This window comes from Podarcis pityusensis, assembly GCF_964106645.2.
Source record: "Podarcis pityusensis genome assembly, chromosome: 9".
Classification (NCBI taxonomy): Eukaryota; Metazoa; Chordata; class Lepidosauria; order Squamata; family Lacertidae; genus Podarcis; species Podarcis pityusensis.
Window position 1 is genome coordinate 32,301,097 of NC_138034.1, and position 23,188 is coordinate 32,324,284.

The 23,188-nt window shown below is 38.1% G+C and overlaps 1 protein-coding gene across 3 annotated transcripts in view; it reads left to right on the plus strand.

Moving 5' to 3' along the window:
• Nucleotides 1–23,188, plus strand: part of SH3RF1 (SH3 domain containing ring finger 1) — a 45,104-nt gene that overhangs the window by 13,964 nt on the left and 7,952 nt on the right. For all 3 annotated transcript variants that reach the window (XM_081021700.1, XM_081021699.1, XM_081021701.1), the window contains exons 3-10: nt 11,742–12,017; nt 12,939–13,034; nt 14,147–14,449; nt 15,274–15,384; nt 19,761–19,915; nt 21,051–21,221; nt 21,370–21,629; nt 22,040–22,386. In XM_081021700.1, the coding sequence (XP_080877826.1) occupies nt 11,742–12,017; nt 12,939–13,034; nt 14,147–14,449; nt 15,274–15,384; nt 19,761–19,915; nt 21,051–21,221; nt 21,370–21,629; nt 22,040–22,386 (1,719 nt within the window). The remainder of the gene's footprint in view (nt 1–11,741; nt 12,018–12,938; nt 13,035–14,146; nt 14,450–15,273; nt 15,385–19,760; nt 19,916–21,050; nt 21,222–21,369; nt 21,630–22,039; nt 22,387–23,188) is intronic.

The following is a 23,188-nucleotide window of genomic DNA, read 5'->3' on the forward strand; positions in this document are numbered from 1 at the left end:
ATGCAACTGGACTACACAGGGCTACTTTGTGGAGGTGATGTGACCCACTTTCTCAAACACAATACTTCCCCACTGCAATATGGATATACTAGTGGTGGCTTTTATTTGCACATACATTAACAGAACATTTTTAAAAAAAGTTTACATACACATAACAACAATTCCTTGTGCGTTCAAAGCATGTGAGACTGTGCACATGTGCATCACTGCGAACTGTTGTTCAGCTTCTGCATCCCTGTTACTTTCTTTTGACTGCATATCTTCATGCACTGATGACAGAAAATTAAATAGTGACGGCAAAGATGAGAAGGTACATTCAGGACATAATTGATTCATGCAGCCAGGCAGATTGTTACAGAATTTTTTTTTAGATACTGTAAAGATTGCTGTTTTAAAGATGTCTCTGTAGACATTTATAGCATTTAACTTAATAAAGTTTTTAAAAAATTCCATGGAGGAAATAGCTCTATAGCAAGTCTTTAGCTTTATCTGCTGTCCATTCCTTAACTTGTAACTGTCTGGAAAATGAAATCAGACTTTAGTAGGAAAAAAACATATATAAATTAACCATAACTTCAAGCTGCACAGGCAAAGAAATCCATTGTCTGTATACCCTTTTTTGTGTGCATTGTATGTAATTCAATAATTTACCAAACCATTTGTGTGCCAATAAAATTGCCATTAAGAGCTAACTTAAATTCTCTTTTGTTGGATATGAAAAGAATTTTTTACAGAGCCTCTTATAGTTTTTCAGAAATATTATAGTCATGAATGAGCAGGTTGTTAAATTAAATATTCCCTTTACATGATAGTGTTAATTGTTTAATTTGGATTATGATGAAGCCTAATAGATTTTGCTTGCAGGTGGAACAGCAACATTTGGGCTAATTAAGAAACATTTTTTACCATATTGACTATCACACATTATCTTTTCATTACAAAATTTTGCATTCTGGCATCTCCCAAGGCAGCAGGTTTTCTCCAAAGTCTAAAACCCTAAGGGAGCTGCCTTAACCAACAGCTTTAGTTGTTATAGACTACATACGAGTTTATATTTAAAACAGCTTAATCAAAAAGCTCTGTAATACATAATAAAACTCAATAAAATATATAACATTTGCAAAACTATTAAAACAAGTATACATTAAAATATTTAGCCTTAAAACACAGATAAAATTAGTAAAACTTTTAAAACAAGTATAAGTATCTATTAATTGGTATGGGGTTATATTCTCTAGGTTTGGCTTTTCTCCCTTCCATTAGTAGACAGAAATTGTTGGATACCATCTCTTGTGTATATATAGAATTGATTCTGTACATGTGGCACCTTAAGAAACACCTGTAAGTGCTGTTTAGAAGTTTTCACAAGTGTATTAGCAAAATACAGAGTAGTTTTCCTAGTTGGGTAAGTCAAATACTGACTAGTTGGTATTCTTGCCCCACCCTGCAGATACTGCAGGCAGCAGTGTATGACATCTAACACTAGTACATATTTGTCCTTGATTGTCTTGCCAGAAGAAGATGAAACCTCATTTGCTTGTACAGTGATACCCACTTCCTGAAAAGTAGAAAAATGCAGCAGGAAGAAATAAGGCAATAATTAGTTGAATTGTGTTTCAAAAGGATGAATGGCATTCCAAAAGGAAACAAAGTAGGTGGAGGTGCAAAGGTCATTTCAACTCTGGACAGTAGCAGTTATTGTCTGTAGAATAGTAAAGACCAGTGAGAAAAAAAATTGCTTGTATTCTTAAAAAAGAAAAAAGGTACTTTCTTGTCACTTAATAAATTTCCCTTAAAAGACAACAAAAACTACTCAAGTCACTTCTAAATTTAAAAAGGGAATGCATACAATTTCTATCTTTAAAGCCATGTAATGGGTGGTTTTGAAATGTAAACCAAGCTTTTATATCAAGTGATCAGAAGAAGCTATAATTTGTTGCATATTTCATCTTTATAACTAATGGCAGCTCAGTTAAATTTGCCAATGGAGACTTGATTTCCCATTCACTGATTTTTCAAATGTTAATGTGCAGGCAGTATGTAATATTTGTTTTCAGTACCAGAACTCAACTGAGCTCCGAATCCTTCCACAACCTGTCCTCTCAGGTTATTACATTATAATTGAGATGTGTGCATGTCATTTTGCAGGAAGTTAGAAGTTCTTGCTAATCATAAATGGGAGTCAGAAATCTTTGCTGAATCTACTTAGAGAGATCTTTCAGTAGATCCTGATCTACTTCTTCTCACGTCTGATTTAAAGCTTTCTCATAGCAGCATATCTCGCTGCATACGCAGAAGAATTTAGATCAGAGCTGGAGCACACAACCCGCAAGTCACATGTGGCCCACACAAGCTCTTTTTGGTAGCCCTCAGCGACATTCAAGAAAAAAATCATATTAAAGCCTTAAATATTTATTCTTTGTGTCATGTGTTGTTAATGAAATCACATACATCTGTTTGTGTATTAAATTTGTTTAAAAATTAAATCTATTAGGTCTATTTATTCTGTATTTAATTTTATATATATGTAAAACAACTATAGGGACGCGGGTGGCGATGTGGTCTAAACCACAGAGCCCAGGGCTTGCTAATCAAAAGGTTGGTGGTTCGAATCCCCGCAACGGGGTGAGCGCTCATTGTTCGGTCCCAGCTCCTACCCACCTAGCAGTTCGAAAGCACGTCAAAGTGCAAGTAGATAAATAGGTACTGCTCTGGCGGGAAGGTAAACGGCGTTTCCGTGCGCTGCTCTGGTTCGCCAGAAGCGGCTTAGTCATGCTGGCCACATGACCTGGAAGCTGTCTGCAGACAAACGCTGGCTCCTTCGGCCTATAGAGCAAGATGAGCACCGCAACCCCAGAGTCGTCCGCGACTGGACCTAACAGTCAGGGGTCCCTTTACCTTTACAATTAACTATGTTGTGTATATTAAATAATACTGAATATATTACAAGCACTTTAATTTACGATACAGAAATTTAATTCAATGTGTGGCCCATGGATTCTGTGTCGAAGTACTCTTGCCGCCCACTTGGTATGAAAATTGAACCGTCCATCTCTGCATATAGCAGTTCCTCTACCAGATCACTTTTTAGACTTGAAGAGCTTTAAAAAAAAGTGTGTAGACTCTGATGAAAGTGACAAATGTTTTTCAAGTATGTACAAAACCATTGTGTGCACCACTTGTTTTACTGTGGCTAATACAGACATAGGCAAACTCGGCCCTCCAGATGTTTTGGGACTCCTATCATCCCTAGCTAACAGGACCAGTGGTCAGGGATGATGGGAATTGTAGTCTCAAAGCATCTGGAGGGCTGGGTTTGCCTATGCCTGGGCTAATATCATTAAAGTTGCACAACGTATTGGGAGTATTCTATAAGATTGAGAGAAAGGCAGTAGAATCTCCCCAAACTCAGTCTGAGCCTCAGAGATGCTCAACATAACAAGGATGAACATCAACCAACTTCGGTGAATTTTTATTTGAGTGTTGTGCTGCTGCTGTTTAGTTTTTTAGGGTATTATTATTTTAATATTGCTGTAACCTTGTAACTTTTTATTGGCTGTAGGTTTTAGTGTTATAAGGTGCCTTAGATATTTTTTAAAAGCCAAAGCATGCTGAAAATATTCTTTTTCTGCCAGCAATATATATTTCTTTCATTGAACTTTAATGTTTTCTTCCTAAAGCTATGATAAATTGACAAGTTCATATTCTGTTTGTTTCAACATCTGGATGCCACATTGTATCCACTTTTTGCCAGCAACACTCACAAACATATGGAGGAAACTAGTAACTTCACAATGGTAAAAGAGGCTATGGAACTTCTGGCTGCCTTTTCCTTTGCATCATTTACAGGGGAAATTTAATTAGCTCTTAAACTTTTAGATTTTTTTTGTTTACAGTTTGACTGAATAACACAACTCCTCTTGGGAATAGCAAAGTTTATGAATTAACAAAAACATCAAGGAAAATGCAAAACAAGGTTTGCTTGAATACATGCATAAAATAATTTGGTAACAAATATATACCAGTACTTTAAAATGAAGCCCTATGCATATATCTGAGTAAAGTGATACTTACTCTTGGGTAAATGTGTATAGGATTGCAGTAAAATACTTATGAAGAGAATCTGGGTTATTTTTCATTTCAAAAGAAAAAAAGCAAAGGTAGTTGTTTGTGTCCGTAAGAAAAAAACCCCCTCCATAATCCACAGTTGGGTGATATGCTTGTTTGGACCAACCAAAGTGTTACAAAATAATGCAATCTGGAACTCTTAATCATGCAGGAAAAACAAGAGTATTAGGTTTAATGTTGTAGCTATGATGTCGTCTTGCAGCTTTAATTGAGTTGAGAGCTTAACCATAGACAATGTTTCCCAAATCTGGAACATTATACCAGTTACTAGATTGAGGTAGGTAACAATGTTGGTCTGATGCAGTCGAAATAAATTAAAAAATAACAAAAATTGTCCAGTAGCACCTTAGAGACTTAGTTGGTCTCTAAGGTGCTACTGGACTATTATTTTTTATTTTATTATACCAGTTTGTTCTTTTGTCCAAAAACCAAACAAACTTCATTCTGAATATATAATATCCAGGAACAAAGCTGGAAACAATGTTGTAGCTTACATGCTCTTAATTCTCCTTTTGCTTTGATCTTAGAATTGTCATTCCAATAGGGGAAGTTAATTACCCATTATTTTCATTGCTTTCTTCTGTTCAGCCTTTCTCTATTGTGCTTGTGAGGGCCTTACCTTTGACCTGCACAAATATTTTCCTACCTAAATATGCTGCATTCATAGTGAACTTTTAGTGGGATTATTTCATATGTATGTTCCTATATGGCTTCCAGTATCTAGGAAAGTTTCCTTTCAATTTTGATACTGATTCATTGTGTTAAAAACTAGTCATGGTCAAACCTGCTAATCTATGAATTACTGGGCATCAAATGTAGTTTGAGGGTGATTTTAAATTTTAATAAAATCTTGTCAAGATATTGCTACACATGTCCCACATTGGCCTTGACACTATAAACTCTTATCCTAGCAAGTATAAAGTATGACTTCCTATTAGGCATTTCACTCTTTTATGTGGTTCCAGCAATGCTTCAAGGTCATTCGCGGAAGTATTATTTTCATTGGCTCCTAAAGAGCAAGGGATAAAAATGTAAGTTAAGATTGCTGGCTGGTATTTATAGTCCTAAACAATATAGTCTCCAGTTTAACACCATGGAATAAAAATGATAAAATCAAACTGAAAGAGGGCTAAGAGCTTATAAATTGCAGCTTTGTATTCAGGACGAAGTCTTTTTTGGCTACTCGATAAATTTGCCTGCTCTTCAGTGGAGAGTGGGGATGAGGTACCATATCTTGTTTCATTTTTTAAAAAAATAATTTTTATTAAAGATTTTCATGGTTCACAAAAAATGTGCATTGTCTTTTTTCAAGCCGTATAGTCCTTTTTTTACATTTGATGTGAAACATTATACAGAATAAGGTGGGGGCGGAAGAAGAGTGGGAGAGAGAAGGGGGAGAGGAGATTGGGGTGGTAATATTTAGTATGTTTGTGATGAGTTATGCCAGTGTCACTTGAGTAGGTTCTCTATTCATTTATTTTATATGTATATGTACACACACACACACACACACACACGTATGTATGTATGTATGCATGCATATGCATATGCATACACACAAACATACATTTTAGTGAGAGAAGTTGGGGTGCTCAGGGCGTGGTTGGTTATCTTTAGTTGGCTGCAGTGAGGTTTGTTCATGGGGGGGCTTGTTGGGTAAGTTCAGCCCATATTGATTCAAATGCTGTTGGTAGATTCTTGTTGGGCTGTGTATGTGATAAAGGGGAGCCATACTTGAGTGAAGGCGTCTTCTTCTATTTGTCCCTGTGTCAGTTTCAGTCTATTGGTTAATTTTTGTAATAAGTCCGTTTTCCATATAGTTTGATACCATTGATCCGTGTTTACTTCTGACAGGTCTCTCCAGTGTCTGGCTATGATGTTTCTGGCTGCTGAGAGTAGGTGGGTTTTGAGCTCTTTATAGTGTGTGTGGGCATTATTATCTTGGAAGATGTTTAATAGGGCCAATGGATTTATTCTGCTACCATATTTACTCAAATCTAATGTGCCATCAAATTGAATGCGCACCTCAATATTTATTACGATGGATGATATAGTATGAAACATAATATTTGTGTTTTTTAAAAAAGCACAAGGGATAGATTTTTCCAAACTGTATTTTACCATACTGTATAAGGCTACATTGTTGTTTAGTCATTTAGTCATGTCCGACTCTTCATGACCCCATGGACCAGAGCACGCCAGGCACTCCTGTCTTCCACTGCCTCCCGCAGTTTGGTCAGACTCATGTTTGTAGCTTCGAGAACACTGTCCAACCATCTCATCCTCTGTCGTCCCCTTCTCCTTGTGCCCTCAATCTTTCCCAACACCAGGGTCTTTTCCAGGGAGTCTTCTCTTCTCATGAGGTGGCCAAAGTATTGGAGCCTCAGCTTCACGATCTGTCCTTTTTACAACACCAGTGAGCACTCAGGGCTAATTTCCTTAAGAATGGATGCGTTTGATCTTCTTGCAGTCCATGGGACTCTCAAGAGTCTTCTCCAGCACCATAATTCAAAAGCATCAATTCTTCGGCGATCAGCCTTCTTTATGGTCCAGCTCGCACTTCCATACATCACTACCGGGAAAACCATGGCTTTAACTATACGGACCTTTGTTGGCAAGGTGATGTCTCTGCTTTTTAAGATGCTGTCTAGGTTTGCCATCACCTTTCTCCCAAGGAGCAGGCGTCTTTTAATTTCGTGACTGCTGTCACCATCTGCAGTGATCATGGAGCCCAAGAAAGTAAAATCTCTCACTGCCCCCATTTCTTCCCCTTCTGTTTGCCAGGAGTTGATGGGATCTTGGTTTTTTTGATGTTGAGCTTCAGACCACATTTTGCGCTCTCCTCTTTCACCCTTATTAAAAGGTTCTTTAATTCCTCCTCACTTTCTGCCATCAAGGTTGTGTCATCTGCATATCTGAGGTTGTTGATATTTCTTCCGGCGATCTTAATTCCAGCTTGGGATTCATCCAGCCCAGCCTTTTGCATGATGAATTCTGCATATAAGTTAAAGTTAAGGCTACATAGTACTTTGATTTTCAGTAGCTCTCAAAATAAGTGACATAGCAATTCATTATATTTTTCTTAAATATTTATTTATTATATTTTTATTAGAGGTGGGTGCAACCCTCTGCTTCCATATAGAAAAAAAGGTTTGAAGGATTGGGAATTCCCATGCTGGTCTCCCAAACATTTTGAATCTATGTTTTGGATGTCTTCAGCTCTGCTAGGTAGAGAACTTACCATGCATTTACCACAGTGTTCTATTATGTAGTTGGTTGTGGTGGACATAAGCCCAAACTCCTTGTGCCAGCATGACGTGATAACACATTGTCATAACAGATTTGTGTGTTTACCGCTACATTGGTTAGCCACAGTTGTTAAAATATATTGTGTGTGATAATTTTACATTTTGGTAAATCTACTCATAACGAAAACACCTCTAACCTATGCTCTGCATAAGGCACAAGCATTATTTCTATTTTCTGCCGTGATTATTCATCCTTTTGTGCTCTATTTAATAATAGACAAGTTAATATTTTAGTTAAAAATAGTTGCTTTAAGAGGCCAACCAGGTGTTTTCAAGAATAATTTCACAACCAATCTTTAAAGAGAGCTTTATTTCGGGGACTGTGTTCCATGCAGCATGGAAATTCAAATAAAAGCAAATAATGAATGCAGCTTTCCAGCTGCAGTATGCATGTGGATTATTACATGTGCATATAAGGAAGGGGTAGTTCAAATTAGCACACTTTCTGGTTCTGTAAAAGTACTATAAAATGAAAGGACATTGTAATTGTATTTTATTCACTGTATTGGTGAAAACTAATTGGTAGCTGTTTTTCCTACACCTAATCCTACTGACCTTTTTAATATTTTGGAAGATCAGAGCTATAGGCCATAATCCCTAGCATGCATTAGAAGTAAGCTACATAGGTTGGGAAATGGAACTTTATTTTGGCCAAAAGAAAGTGGAGTGGAAGGGGTTTCTGTCTATTGAGTCATATTTTGGAGAGTTATGGCTGAGGGATATGCCATGTTGGGTTTTGGGCTCATCCTGCATTTCTGCCATGTATACGATCTGTGGCCTTGTGCAAGTCTTCACCTAATATAGTCTAGTGTGAGGGCAACAGAGCCAGATTGTTTTCAGCATCTGATATTCAGAAGTATGCAGTCTCTGCCCATTTAGATCCTGGATCACATGGAGGGGCTTGGTTAAGTGGAGCAGTTAGGGGCAGCTTTGCATGGATGGAATTGAAGAAATTTGTGATGAGAGGGGAGGACTTGCAGTACCCACACTTTGAAAGTACCAGCCCCCATTAAGTACCAGCACATGTCAAATAACTGAATTTCTAAATAATTTAAAATGCTTTATAGATTACACATCAAATATATGAAGCTGCCTTTATACTGGCTCAGACCATTGGTCCATCTAGCCAAGCACAATAAACGGGCATTTTAATGAGCTCTCTGCTTTACCATGCAGAGTGAGGAGCCAAGATCTAAAAAGTGCAGAAAAAAGCATAGAAAAGGAGCATAAAAGATGTGGGGTGGGAAATTTACTAGAGTTTTGAGATGCTGAATGACAAGCTGTAGAGTAATCACATTTTTACATAAAATACATAAACAGAAATACTATCTGCAATTGCTTCCCCTTGAAGCAATAAAATGAGATGTGGAATAACAGCAGATAATTTCACTGAAAACCTGAAGTGTGGTGTTATGCACACATGCTATAGATATTAAAATTATTAGAGGCACTTTTGGTAGCAAGGGTGATGTGCACAGTAAGAGTTTAAAGAACATCAAAGGAAAGTGGAGAACATGCAGCTGCTATAAGCACTGAAGTACTGGTTTCCTTTTTTCCCCACCCCAGACCTCTTGGTCTTGGTGGAACTCTTAAGTGGTAGACTGATCTGGGGATAAATGGTTGGTGATAGTTTGTGGCTTTTTCAGCAAAAGAGCTGCCTTGGAATTTACTTCAAAAACAAAACTCATTCAAAGCAGTCATGTTTACATAGATCTGTACACAGTTTGGATAATATTGTCATGTATTAAACTGCTTTTCCTTAGAAATAACTCATGGGGTAAAACTATAGCTACACATTGGTGCATCCCTCTCACTGTTCTACAATACCTTTAGCCATCCTTTCATGGCTAGTCAAATGAAACAGAGACAGAATAAAACGTAAACATTAACTCAGCAAATATTCAAGGACCTGTAAAGTAACCAAAAGCTGCTGAGCATGGGGAGGGGGGGAGGTGTCAAGGATTTAGGAAGCTGGTTCAAAAGGCCAAAGATCCCCAGCTGTGATCTTGCTCTCACCCAGAGAATCTGAGAACCATGTGAAGACAGTGTCCTGGTGGCCTCTGAATATATTGCACCCAAAAGAATAATCCAAACCAATTGCTCTGGTTTTAGCTTACATGTACTGGAATGAAGAAGTATTTCCTTTATTTCACTTCTGTATAATTTAACCATTTCTTCTTGTTATTTGTGGCTGGGGTAGAGCTTAGTTCTACTGTACTGAAAATTACTCTGTAGAATCAATTGTATTTAATGCATGTCACTATTAAAGATTACTGCATTCATATTAACTATACTTTAAGTGGAATTTTAAAGGGGGGGAATACAGTAACCATCTATTCAAATGTTTGATTATAGTTGCTTTGCATGATTGATTTGTTCTAATACTATTACAGTCAGCCATTAATAAGGTAAATCAGTGTAGTGCAGTCACTGAATCAGGGTTTCAGCACTATCAGAACTGTAATCAAATTTGTATTTATGTTCTCATATTAAACATGATTTGTGAGACTTGTAACTTAGTAAGAGATTTTTCATCATTGACAGGCAGGGTGTGTATGGAGGAAGGACTCTTCCTGCAGATATTTTGTCACTAAAGGGTTGAGCTCAGTGTCAGAAGTGGGCCCCGAGACCTGGCATGAGGCTTGGTGCAATTGCTCCAACTGCACCTTTATCATCCAGACCTGTAACAATGGGTGTTTTCATTTTCGTTTTACCACCTGCTGTTGATGGAATTGCATTCTTCCATACAAAAACAACAGCCCTGCACAAACAATGACTACTAGCCACGATGGCTACTTTCTACCTCCACTGTTGGAAGATGTATGCTTCTGCATGCTAGTTGCTGGGAACTGCAGGTGGGGAGGGTGCTGTTCAGCTCAGGTCCTGTTTTCTGACTTCCATAGGCATCTGGTTGGCCATTGTGAGAACAGAATGTTGCACTGCATGGGCCAGTGGCTTGATCCAGCATTTAAACATGCAATATGAAGTGATGCAGTTAGTATGAAAGTACTGCTTCAGTGAGAACTATGCAGGAGTTATCACAGGAAGAGCTGGAAGAATGGGATGAAATATCAAAGTGTGAGTGAGTGAGTGAGTGAGTGAGACTATACAATAGGTAATAATTCACACAGTCCGTTCAGTCTTTTCTTGCTGTTTTATCTCAACAATAACACTGGAATGTTGTACTGAAAAACAGTTTGCAAGCAATTTGTTTTTTGGAGATGTATTATTTGGAGAGAGAATCTCATTTTTTCTAGTCACGGAGCACAAAACAAGTCTGCAGTCCTTATTTTTCTAGAACACTTTTATTGTAGACAAATTGTGGTTTGCAGAAAGCCATATGAATGAGAGATGGATAAAAGTCATGTCTGCAGAGAATGCAAAAAGAGTGTTCCTGGAAATTTGAGATAGTCTTTAAATTTTATTAGAGTAGTGTGATACAGGGGAAATTGTGGTTTGCAGAAAATTATCCTTGTCTCCCAGTTCCTACATAACACGTGCTCAGTTTCCCAGACTCTCTGTAGAAGGGGAATCTCATCATTGTGAAGAGACAGGAATCATACAAGGGCATAGAGGGAATTTTACTGGCAAATTTAAAAAATGGCTTCATCCTTATTTGTATTATACTGACATGACTTTCACAGGACATCATGAATTCTAGATAGAGATTTTCAGAGTTCGCTGTAAAATGCATATATTTTTAATCAGGAAAAAGTAGAAATATTCCATGGCTATGATCCTGAGTTTGTTCTCAATGGCAGGAGTGCCCACTGAACAGAAGTCTACTCTTGTGACACTCTCGGCAGTGAAAATGGGCTGGGAAAGGCAACTGTGGGTGATTTTCCACTGCAGCCGCTTATGATGCCAAAAATGTTTTTAAAGGGCTTGGGGACTCTCTGAAGCAGCATGAAAGGTGGCTCAAGAGGAAGGAAGAATTGACAAAACACAGACTTGCCACTTTTTTCTGGTGTGATCGTTGCCTGGATCATGGTCTCATTTATGAATGGCAGCAACTCTTTTTTTTTTTGAAGAACGTAGTTAGCATCCTGGGCAATTTCATTTATTATCCTTCCTTATACTATCATTTTTAAAAATCATTTTTAAATTTCTAGTTCAACAACACATACACAGCCTTAGTTTAAAACTTAAAAGCTATTCAGATGTCTGATATGCGAATGAAAGTCATATGAAAAGTCAGTGACAGAGTTTGGTTGGATGGCTTATTTTCTAATGCAATGGCTTGTTTTGTGTGTACACTTCTTTTACATTCTGTGACTATGAAATGTGATTTCCCTCCCTCTGTAGGGTGTACCTCAGTTACCTTGTGCCAAAGCATTATATAACTATGAGGGGAAAGAGCCTGGAGATCTTAAATTCAGCAAAGGAGACATTATCATATTACGTCGGCAAGTTGATGAAAATTGGTATCATGGAGAAGTTAATGGTGTCCATGGATTTTTCCCGACCAATTTTGTCCAGATTATTAAACCTTTACCTCAACCTCCACCTCAGTGCAAAGCACTTTATGACTTTGAAGTTAAAGACAAGGAAGCAGACAAGGATTGTTTACCCTTCTCAAAGGTAAAACATAATTTTTATAAAAATGCTTTTTAAAAAAATGTTTTGAAAAATACATTGAATTTTGCATACCTCATTGTTGCCACCTAGTGTCACGTTTGTATATTGCACTTTATAACACATTTAAAATGTTTTAGTTGCAGCTGTGTAGCTGAGTCCTTAGTGACAGACATATATGAGCACCCAGAGTTTATACTTACTATTTTTCTAATTCTTCCCTTTCCTACCTACAGATATTTACTTGTTCCCTTATTATTAGAAGCTCTCTTTTTTTGTTTGGGTTTTTAAATTTTGAGAATTAATACCTTCATTTCCCCTAAGGACAATGTTTTAACTTTTATTTTAAGTATAATTCATGATGGAATTAGTTCGATTTCCCCTGCCACCAGTTCATTCTCTCAAAGAGAGGGCTCAATGTCACCTAGTAAGCCCCATGGTATACTAAGAAGTTGAACTTATCTGCCCTGTTCAAATCTGAACACATTGTATGTTATACTAAATTGGCTCTTTAAGACTGTTTATAACTGGATGAAGTTAATTTCAGTTTTTCTGTTCCTCAGTCTGATTTACCCCCCCCCCCCTAAGTATATTAAATTATTAAATGTATTTTAATTTATATATAAATGGAAGAGCTTGGCTTTAACTTTTATAGAATTCCAATGGATTGCTCTGGGAAATAGCCATGAGAATAATGGTGTTGTTGGTTGCTTCTGTTTTAATTAATTCTCAAACTTGGGTCCCCAGCTGTAGCTGGACTACAACTCCCATCCTCCCTTGCTGGTAGGACCAGTGGTCAGGGATGATGATGGTTGTATTCCAACAACAGCTGGGGACCCAAGTTTGAGACATAGTGCTATTCTTGATCAGGAAATGCATGTGTTCTTAAAAGAAAGTTGTTTAATTGCGTATTTCTTTTTAATGTAGGATGACATTCTGACTGTGATTCGCCGAGTAGATGAAAACTGGGCTGAAGGAATGTTGGCTGACAAAATAGGAATATTTCCTATTTCATATGTTGAGGTGAGAGAACCATAAAAGTATTTTAATATACAATATAATAATGGTAGAAAATGTAATATATACTTGCAATAAACTTGTTACTTCCTAGATAATCTTGGTGGCCAGCCTCATTATTTTCTGTGCTTTGAAATTTAGGGACAAATTAAGAGTTCCGATAAATTCAGTTATGTAACGGATACACGCTTTTATTGTGAGCTGAACTTGTCACAGAATCCATGGGTGCAACTGCAGGACAAATTGGTATTTGTTCATTGTGTATGTTGAAATCTATTCATTCACAACTGGTAGTGTGGAAATATTGTGGGATAGGGAGCAAAGGTGTCCTTTAAAAAAGTTCTTGAGTTTGTGTTTATTCTCTCATCACTTATGTAAAACATCACTTTTACATTCATGGCATACCAGTGTTGGAATTTTAAGAAACAAAATTCTGGAAACAGAAACTGAATTGAGGAATTCCAAGAAACCAAAAAAATCAGTTCAGTTTTAAAATTGGAGGTTAAAATTGCTGTAGTTTAGGTCTGTCACTGCCATCTTGATTTAAAATGGCATCCAAGCATATCTACAGATGGATAAAAATCTGCTCCTCAGTCTCAGGTACCATCTTGGTTATGGTATCTTAAGAGGTGTCCAAATACATAGCAAACGAACAACTTTCCAAAATATTTTATTTATTTATTCACGAGATAACCACGAGATGGTGTGTGAGAGTCTCCTTGATCACTTTTCTGAAACACTTGCATCCCTGCTCTCAATCTCTTAGGGCTTATGATCAAAGTACTGACAATTATGAATAAATGATACATTTTAAGGATCATTCTGACAATATACACATAGAAATGGAGAATCAGCAGATAGCTCAACCCAAAATTTCCAAATAGGAAACTTTCAAAAATTTGTTTTTGAAATGACAGCCAAATGTATAGTCTTTCTTCCTCTCTGCCCCCCTTTCATGTTGTCAGTTGCTGAGGTGCCCCAACAAACAGCTTCATGTTTTCCTTTCTTGAAAAAAAATGTCTTTAAAAAAGCCATTTTCCATTTGAAACACCAGCTTCCTTCATGTGCAAGCACAACTGATTATTCATTTTTAAATTCTGCGTGTCATTGTTTTGCAGTTTAACACAACAGCAAAGCAGCTGATAGAACTGGACAAGCCCTCAGGTTCAGCAGGAGACTCTGGAGAAGGCACGTCTGGTGCATCCCATAGCAATTCAGTTCAAAAGCACACGGATACCAAGAAGAACACCAAAAAGCGCCACTCCTTTACCTCTCTTACCATGTCCAACAAGGCTTCGCAGGCTTCTCAGAATCGTCATTCAATGGAAATCAGTCCTCCTGTCCTCATCAGCTCTAGCAACCCTACTGCTGCAGCCCGCATCAGTGAACTTACAGGCCTTTCCTGCAGTGCACCTTCTCAGGTAATTTTCTAGCAGTAGAATACAAAGCATATCATAGCTTTTTTTAGATGAACAATTTAAAAGGTTGTCAAAATAAGTGGAAGATAATTGTGACTGACTTTCTGAGTTTGTGCAAGCAGTCATTAATTATACGTAAAGGGACAATTTTCATGCACTCCCAAAATATTATAAGCTGAAGAGAGCTGTTACTGCTCTTTAAGTAACTGAAAGGTTTATTTCAATATGAATAGCTTTTTGTTTAAAAACATGGATGGAACAAATTATTTTTTAAATATTTTGCATGAACTACTAAAGTATATGACATTTTGATTTCTTGAACAAAATAGAGTAGAAAAATATCTGTCACTAGGCTGGCTGAAGATGGTCATGGGGAATACTAATGTATTTTGGGGTGGGTAAATATGAACTTAAGGGAGGGTGTGGTTTTACCTTGACTGGAGAGGGGTTGTGGGGGAGTGGTGTCATTACCATGGGATATTCTGAATTACAAAGGGAATGTTGCTGGACTGCTGAAGGTAGCCATCATTTGAAGCGGGAAAAGTCCCCTTCCAAATATTAATCCAGTCTTCGGGGTGATGTTCACCTCACATCCTGAAAGTAATGAAAACACTTGGACTGAATACATTGGCCCACCACTTACACTATTACTATTACAAATACTTGTAGTTCATTTTATTTTATTTTGTTTGAAGGTTTGTGGTCCAAAACCAGACTTAACACTGTTTAGGAAAACCCCACTGGTTCATATGCTCCATTCATAACAGTAGTTATTTTATCTGCTGATAGGCCCATAATGAGTTTAACTTTTTTTAACGTTTTGATAGGTTCATATTAGTACTACGGGGCTAATTGTGACCCCACCACCCAGTAGCCCAGTGACAACAGGGCCTTCATTTACCTTTCCACCTGAAGCAACCTACCAAGCTGCTCTTGGTGTAAGTACAGTTTGACATTATGTTGTAGTTTTATCTGAATTGCCCTTTGTTTTTACATAAATCTAGAAGCTACAGTTTCTGCAAGCTGCTTTGAGGTGTATTGTGGGGGAACATTTGATTTCTATATAATGAATTTTGCCCCTTTGGAAAATAATACATGCTCTGATGGTAGGACTGAAAGACTCTTGTGGCTTCCAAAATATTTCAAACCCAGAATCTATTATGAAGTGCTATGTTGAATTATTCCCTTTAATAGTGAAGCGCAGTAACCAAGAAGCTAAATGAGGCCATCCAAAAATCAGATCATGGCTTCTGCATGCTTGAGAGACACCTTAGGTATGCAGAAATATGCAAGTTCATGAATTAAAACAAAACTGCCTGGTAGGTACCTCTGCCTTTACAGAATATTGAAGACAGTTGACTATATAGAGACAAGATGTAGTCTTAAGCAGTGATTCTGAACCAGTGGGCCATGGATCCCTTGAAGGCTGTGGAGTAACCTCAAGGGGTCTTTGAAGCTATTGTCAGCAGCAGTGGCACTGTACAGCAAATCCCTTAGGTGGTGGGCTGGAGTTTGGAGCTGGGACAGAAGGGCTGGAATGCCGATAAGGCAGAGCACTCAGATAACTAGTTGTTGTCCTTCATCTGATGTGCTCCGAGTGCTGCCACCCATCGGCACCTCCTTGTTCACCCTTTCTTCATGCAGGGAGCCCAACCTGTCCTTGCACAGGGTGCAGCCCACCTTCAGAAAGACTACCCATCCAGGATAAGAGGAACTCTATTCTTCCTTCCCATTGGATTTTCCCAACTGCTTTCATGCCTCTTCTTTTTAGCACTGATACCATGGACAAGTCAATGCATAGCATAGGTGGCTGGCAGAGAAAGCAAAAAAAACAGCTGCTTGCTGTGGTGTGTTAGGAGAAGAGGCAGAAGAAGGAGCTGCTGTTGCTGCTTGCAGTCATTTGGAGGAGTCTTTTATCCCTCCAGTGCTACATCCCTTTTTATTTCTGCAGAGCACCTGGCCTTCCTTGCATGGGCCCGTTTTAATTTGACAGCCTGAAAAGGAGAGAGGGGGCACAATTGGCCTGTGAAAGAGTGCTTTTGAATGGATGGAATATTGGCTTTATCCCATTTTTTTCATTCATTCAAGAAGGAAAAAAGAAGGGGGCAGTGAGCCTGCTCATTAATTCCTTCTTAATTTCCAGCCTTCATTTCTACTTAGAAATGAGAAGACATGGAGAAACTGTACGTAGTCTTTTCTCACTCCTAGATCTATATTGTGGCTGGATTCCAGCCTGTAATTTCTTACAGTTGTGAGAAGTACATTCTCCCTCTGTCTGTCTGTCTGTCTCTTCCTCTTCGCCTCCCACCCTTTCTCTAAGAAAAGTTATTCGTTAAACAATCAATACAGAATCAGGTTGAGCTGAATGGAGGTTGGTAAGCATTTTGGTGCATTGCCTGTAAAGTTTATGTTGCAGAATAATGAAAGTTCATTGGTGTACCATAATAGGTTAACTCTGTTGTTGTTATTGGCACTAAATGAAATCCAGGCAATATGAATGTTCAGTTCTCTGTGATAGCAGGGAATCTGCACATGGTAGGGATGAGTGCATAAGTGAAACTGGTATTTTTTAAATTTTTTAAAGAAAATTTTATACAAACTGTTGGATATATACTTGATTATAGAATTGTTAGGAGGTGGCTTGGGTTTTTGAAACATAGTTTGCCACACAGCTTTAGTTGCTGCTACTCAAAAACAATTTGAGGTTTTACAGGTTCATGGGACTAGTTTCACAATTTTAAAGTAGCACGTTTCCTAGAATGTGTTGCAATGCGTATTTTCTGAAATGTTAGGTTGCTTCTTGTAGGATGGATATTAGTCACATTTTGTATTCACATTTTGAAAATTACCTGAATTGTCTTATGAAGAAAATCATTCTTGTGAAGAATATGTAGGGAAGTCGCACAGAAAGTCCTTGGGCTGTTAAGTGGAGTAGAAACCTGTAAAAAGGAGCAAAACCTTTTATTATATATACACTGCCATGTATTTGCTGCTGAGTGATGTATGTGAGCTTCTATTTTCTGACACTTTCCAATACGTAATATGCAAAGTGTAAGTTTGGCTGTAGTGAGTGGTTAATTGTTTCTGAGCTGTTTCAATTTGCATTGACAAAATAAATAATCCCATTTAGTCAAGTTATTGAACTTTGTTAGCTTGATTTAATGCTTGCTAATCTGATAAGAGCTAGAAAGTGTTTACAGCTCTTAATCAAGGGCAAAGTACTTCCCAGGGTATTTATCTATGTGTATGAACAAACCAACCAGTCATGTCACCTGATTAGAAATACGTAATATGGATTCAGGTGTCAGGGAACTATATAATGATTATTTTCTATATTGAGTAGTATAGCTTTCAACTCTGTAAATAAGACCATTGATCCCACTCCTCTATTTCTTACTTCCTGGTTCCTAAGTGCTTTAGAAGGATAGTAACTGCTAGGTTTAATCATATACTCTGAGACCAGAAACAAGCACATTCCCATTTGATAGTTATGAAGCACCTTGCAGTTTGCCCAAGGATGCTAAAATGCTAATGCTAACCCCTGGCTATGGTACAGCACAGGATATGAGATATATCAGCATCCAAATATCTGAGGGTCTTTGAACCAGGGCCCCAGTGACTGTGTGTGACTTCATTTCCATGTTGCCACTACTACTCTGACCAGCCTCTTTTCATTAAACAACTCTTCAAAACAGGGGTCAGCAAACTTTTTCAGCAGGGGGCCGGTCCACTGTCCCTCAGACCTTGTGGGGGGCTGGACTATATTTTTGTTGGGGGGGGGATGAACGAATTCCTATGCCCCACAAATAACCCAGAGATGCATTTTAAATAAAAGCATACATTCTACTCATATAAAAACACAGTGATTCTCGGACCGTCCGCAGGCCGGATTTAGAAGGTGATTGGGCCAGATCCAGCCCCCGGGCCTTAGTTTGCCTACCCATGCTTTAAAAGGAAAGAGGAAGTAAATCAGGTAGAATTGGAACCACCTGCCTCCTGAGAACTTTTATTTCTGCTTTGCATATGTGGATCTCCCTTGTTTGTTGTGGTTGCCTCTTTACTCCATTTGGAGGGGGATTGGAACAAGCAACATCATGAATGTATTTGTTCCTGCTTTAACAGATGCCTAATGGATCTCTGTGGCTGCTGCCTAGTTATCATGTTGTGGGTATGGCAATGTGATGAAACTGTCTGCAGGTCAGCCTGTATGGGTTGGCTGCCTTTGTGTCAATGTAGTGTGTGGAAGTTGTTGCTGTATAGTTACTGATTGGTAGGCTGTAGCAGAGTTTTCAGGGATGCTGTGGGCATGCCCATCATTTTTAAATAGTAATTGAATTTTCTGGTTGTGTGTTTTCCCCCTGTCCTGGTTTGAACACTCATAATCTGTAGTGGCTGGGTATCTCTGGTTCTGACATAATGTGAAGTATCAGCAACAACATAGAGAATAGTCTGAAGTTTTACAAATGAAAAGAGTAACTAAGGGATCCAAGAATAGAGCCCCATTAGAAACTGCGAGTTAAAAGAGCTCTTTCCATTGCTTATCTCATAATTTTCAATCCTAAATTTTGAATAATGGCACTTAAAATAAAACAGTAAGAGGTACCTTTTGTACCCCAGCTGTCAAAGGGAACAGCTATTTTATTTTATTACTTTATTTAACTATTTATCTATTTATTTATACCATGCCTTTTCTCCCTAAGAGGGACTCAAGGTAGCTCACATAAAAATAAGAACAGCTAAAAACATAGAGAAAAACAAAGTAATGTTTGGGTGGCTTGTTGTTGAAATTTGTTGCTTACTGCATTACAGCTTCTGGTTTCAAAGCAGCCATGGATTGCAGTCCTTTTCAGACCACTGAATATTGGAAATATGTTTGAAAAACTTTTGCATTGAAATGTGTGGATAAATGATATTATATGCATGAAATAAATGTTATAAAGAGACTTAAGTAGTTATTTCTCTGTTTTTTTTCCTTTCCTTTTGCCTATAGAATTATGTTTTGTATTTTCTTATAAATGAGTATTAGTTTTAGAGTTTAATATGGTTTTAAAAATTCAATAAAATTGTCATTAAAAAAGAGCTTGTTTCTTTGTTGCTTAAAATTTTGTTTTTTAAAAAAGAAATACAAGGGATTGTCCCGTTACATTGTATCAGAAAATGGAGAAATTGGTGTACAGTGGAACCTCTACTCACGACCACTGGATCCAAGTCAATTTGGGAGTGTGTAACTGTGTGTAACTGTGTGTATCAATACCATTTTCAGCTGAAAATTGGTGCCAAAATGACATTAAATTTCTGAATATTTTATTTCTAGACACTGAATCCCCCTCTACCACCACCACCACCTCTCTTATCTGCTACAATAATTGCTCCAACCTCTGCTGGGCTGCCTTCAGGAGCAGCTCAAAAATCTGCAGCGGGATCAACTGAGCAAATAGCACATTTGCGCCCACAGACAAGACCAAGTGTGTAAGTGAAATAAAACTTGTTGAGTATAACCTTGAAATGGTATCAAAGAGCAGAATTGCCAAAGGAAACAAATTCAAGTATTTCTGGATAGACAAGGAATGTTTGACTTGTCATCTGGGGTGAAAAGTGCCTGGTGCATGTGAAAGGGATGGCCAAGGTTCTCATTGCACCAAGATCTAGATTGGCTACCATGACCAGCCAGGACTGGTCATGAACAACAATAGCAGATTATATGAGGTACAGAAAATCCCTGGAATGGTTTTGCCTGACACAGCAGGCTCGTTCACACATAATGCTAAACCATAATCTATTAAACCATGGTGTAGCAATATGTGTGAGTCCAAAAGCTTTACTATGCTTGTAAAGGTTTGTAGATGGTGTATAAAACTTAGATAATGTTAACTATAACAGTGTTATGTGTGAACCCAGACCTCCTCTATAACTATTGTTAAAGATGTGTGTCACTGCCCAAAAGCTACAGTGCCATGAGTGATGAATGTAAAAAAAATAAAAAATAAAAAATCATATTGCTCTTGCTGGTACTTTTAACTGTTCTGAGATGTAATAAATCAAGGTTTAAGTTATTGTCTGCCAGATGCCTCAGCATTGATTATTATTTATTAACTATGCTTAATATTAATTATGGTTAATGTTAACTGTGGTTTAACACTATGTGTGAACCAGGCCTCTGCACTGGCAAAAGTCCTGGGACATAGTTAATGATTCTTGACCAAATCAGGTCTCCTGGGTAGGAGCTTAGTTACAACTTGGACCAGCCAATGGACAAGTAGGCTTCTATATTGACCCTCAAGGGATATATGCAAATGACGGAAGACAGATGAAATCAAGAATGGTTCTTTCAACTATTGACATGTTACTCTTTAACTGTCACCAACATTTGGACATTTGATAAGGAGTTAGGGACAGAATTCTTTGGATAACTCTTTGTATGTGCAGCTATTTCTCTGATTGAAATTTCTGTGACTACCTAAGGAGCTACTTCCCATTCTTAATGAACCCTCATGGCTCAATTTTCAAGCAGCAGTCACTCTGCAAGGGAAGCTATGACTTGCTTAGGAACAGTTTTTTTGTCTAGTTTTTCCTGCAGACCCTTATAAACAGTTTTGTTTTCTAGGTATATCGCTATTTATCCATATACTCCTAGAAAAGATGATGAACTGGAATTGAGGAAAGGAGAGATGTTCTTGGTGTTTGAACGTTGTCAGGATGGCTGGTTCAAAGGAACATCCATGCATACAAGCAAAATTGGTGTGTTCCCTGGCAATTACGTGGCACCAGTCACAAGGTGAGGCTTTCAGTTGAAGTATCTTTTACAAAGAAAAGGGGAAGCAACTCCAGATTTTCTGTGGTGGTGGTGGCTTGTTGGGATTGGGAGAATAGGCCTTATTTGGTTTAATAAGGTGTGCATAAACTATTTGCATTACTTTTAACAGGGCAGTGACAAGTGCGTCCCAAGCAAAAGTCCCTGTATCTACTGCTGGTCAGACAGGGAGGGTGGTGACTATGGTCAATACTTCCACTGCTGGAGGAACATTGCAAAAACTTCAGGGAAATGGTGTGACAATGAACGCCAGTGCAGTACCAACAGCAGTGGTCTCTGCTGCACATATACAAACCAGTCCACAGACCAAGGTTCTTATGCACATGACTGGCCAAATGACAGTCAACCAGGCTCGCAATGCAGTTAGAACAGGTAAAACATTGCTTTATTCCTTGGCTTAGGTAATAGTATGATCAGGATGAACTTCTCTGAGACCCCATGTATCTTGTCATGGGTGGAATGTAGTACATGATGGCTATGGACCAACTCCAGTGTCAGAGAGAATCTGCCTATGAATATTATTTGCTGAGAATCAGAAGTATTTATATTTACATATAAATTTTATCTCTGTACAATAGTATTCAATATAGCATCAGGTACTGGTCAGATATTTTTAATACCATAAAAGATGGTTTGGAGATCTAGGTTGCTATACTGAAATACCCACACATGCCATTTTTAATGCTTGAGACTGTGGAATTAATAGTGTGATAAATAACACAACAAGTGGATGCTGTATTGTTTTCAGTCTCATGATACTATGTTTCCCCCTCTCATTGCAGTTGCAATACACAGCCAAGAAAGACCCACAGCCACCGTGACGCCCATTCAGGCTCAAAGTTCAGCATGCCTTATTCCTGCTGCTGTAATTATTCCGCACCATTCTGTTGCCTCCCAACAGCTCCAACCTCAGCTTTCTAATGCTGCTGCTTACATCACTGCTGTGAATATCAACCGGACAAATCTCCCATTAGCTTGTACAACAGCATCTCCTGGCACTTCTGCATCTCTGGATGGAGATGCAAATGGGAGAACTGTGACTGCCCCTCCTGGAGCTCCAGCTTCCCCAGAGAATACATTAGTAGCTGGAGGAATTACTACTGTCAGTAAATCAGATAGAGATGGCAAGGTGAGCATGACATTTTGGTTGCCGCTCAGGATGTTTTTCTTTAATAGATAACCCAATAGATAGAGGGGACTCTTTATTAGGTGTAACTCCAAAGCTTGCCACTTAGTTTATTCTTATCACCTTTAGTGCCAGATAGTGGCTTGCTTTGTGTATCACATTAAACCATAATTTAAAACAATGTGAATGAGCAGTAGACTAGTAGACAATTTCAAAAGTTCCTAGAGTGTTCCTTTGGCTTTTCTGTTTCTGTTGCACCATAGCTGAAACAAGCTGGAGTCTGCCTTGTGTCATCTGAATCTTTAAACAAACCATGCGTATTAACAAAGGTTTGTTCTTGGCTTACCGCTTGTGTTTTGTTTAAAAGAAACAAACCAACTATGAGCATGGGTTTAGATGGCATGACAACACAAACTCCAGCTTGCTTTGTCTTCAGCACAGCAAGAGCAGGGGAGGACTGCCCAGGAACCTTTGAGCAACAAACACCAGAATGCTGTTCATTCACATTAAACCATATATTTTTATGATTTGATGTGACAGCAAATTAGGCTAGTGCCAGGCTTGGCTTCTTTATGTAAGAAGTAAAGTATGGTCAGATTTTTGTTCCTTTAGGAGGGAAAACAACTGTAATGGAATGGAATTCCTGATGTTACTAAAATATCAGAAGTAGAATTTTATTGAATAAATGGATGAAATTTTTGTATATAACAGTTCCATTGCTTCTGTTATGTGCCACACTTCACTTCCAGTATCCTGGGCCCTTCTGATATTTAGAGCAGAGATGAATATTTTCAACATGCAAGCA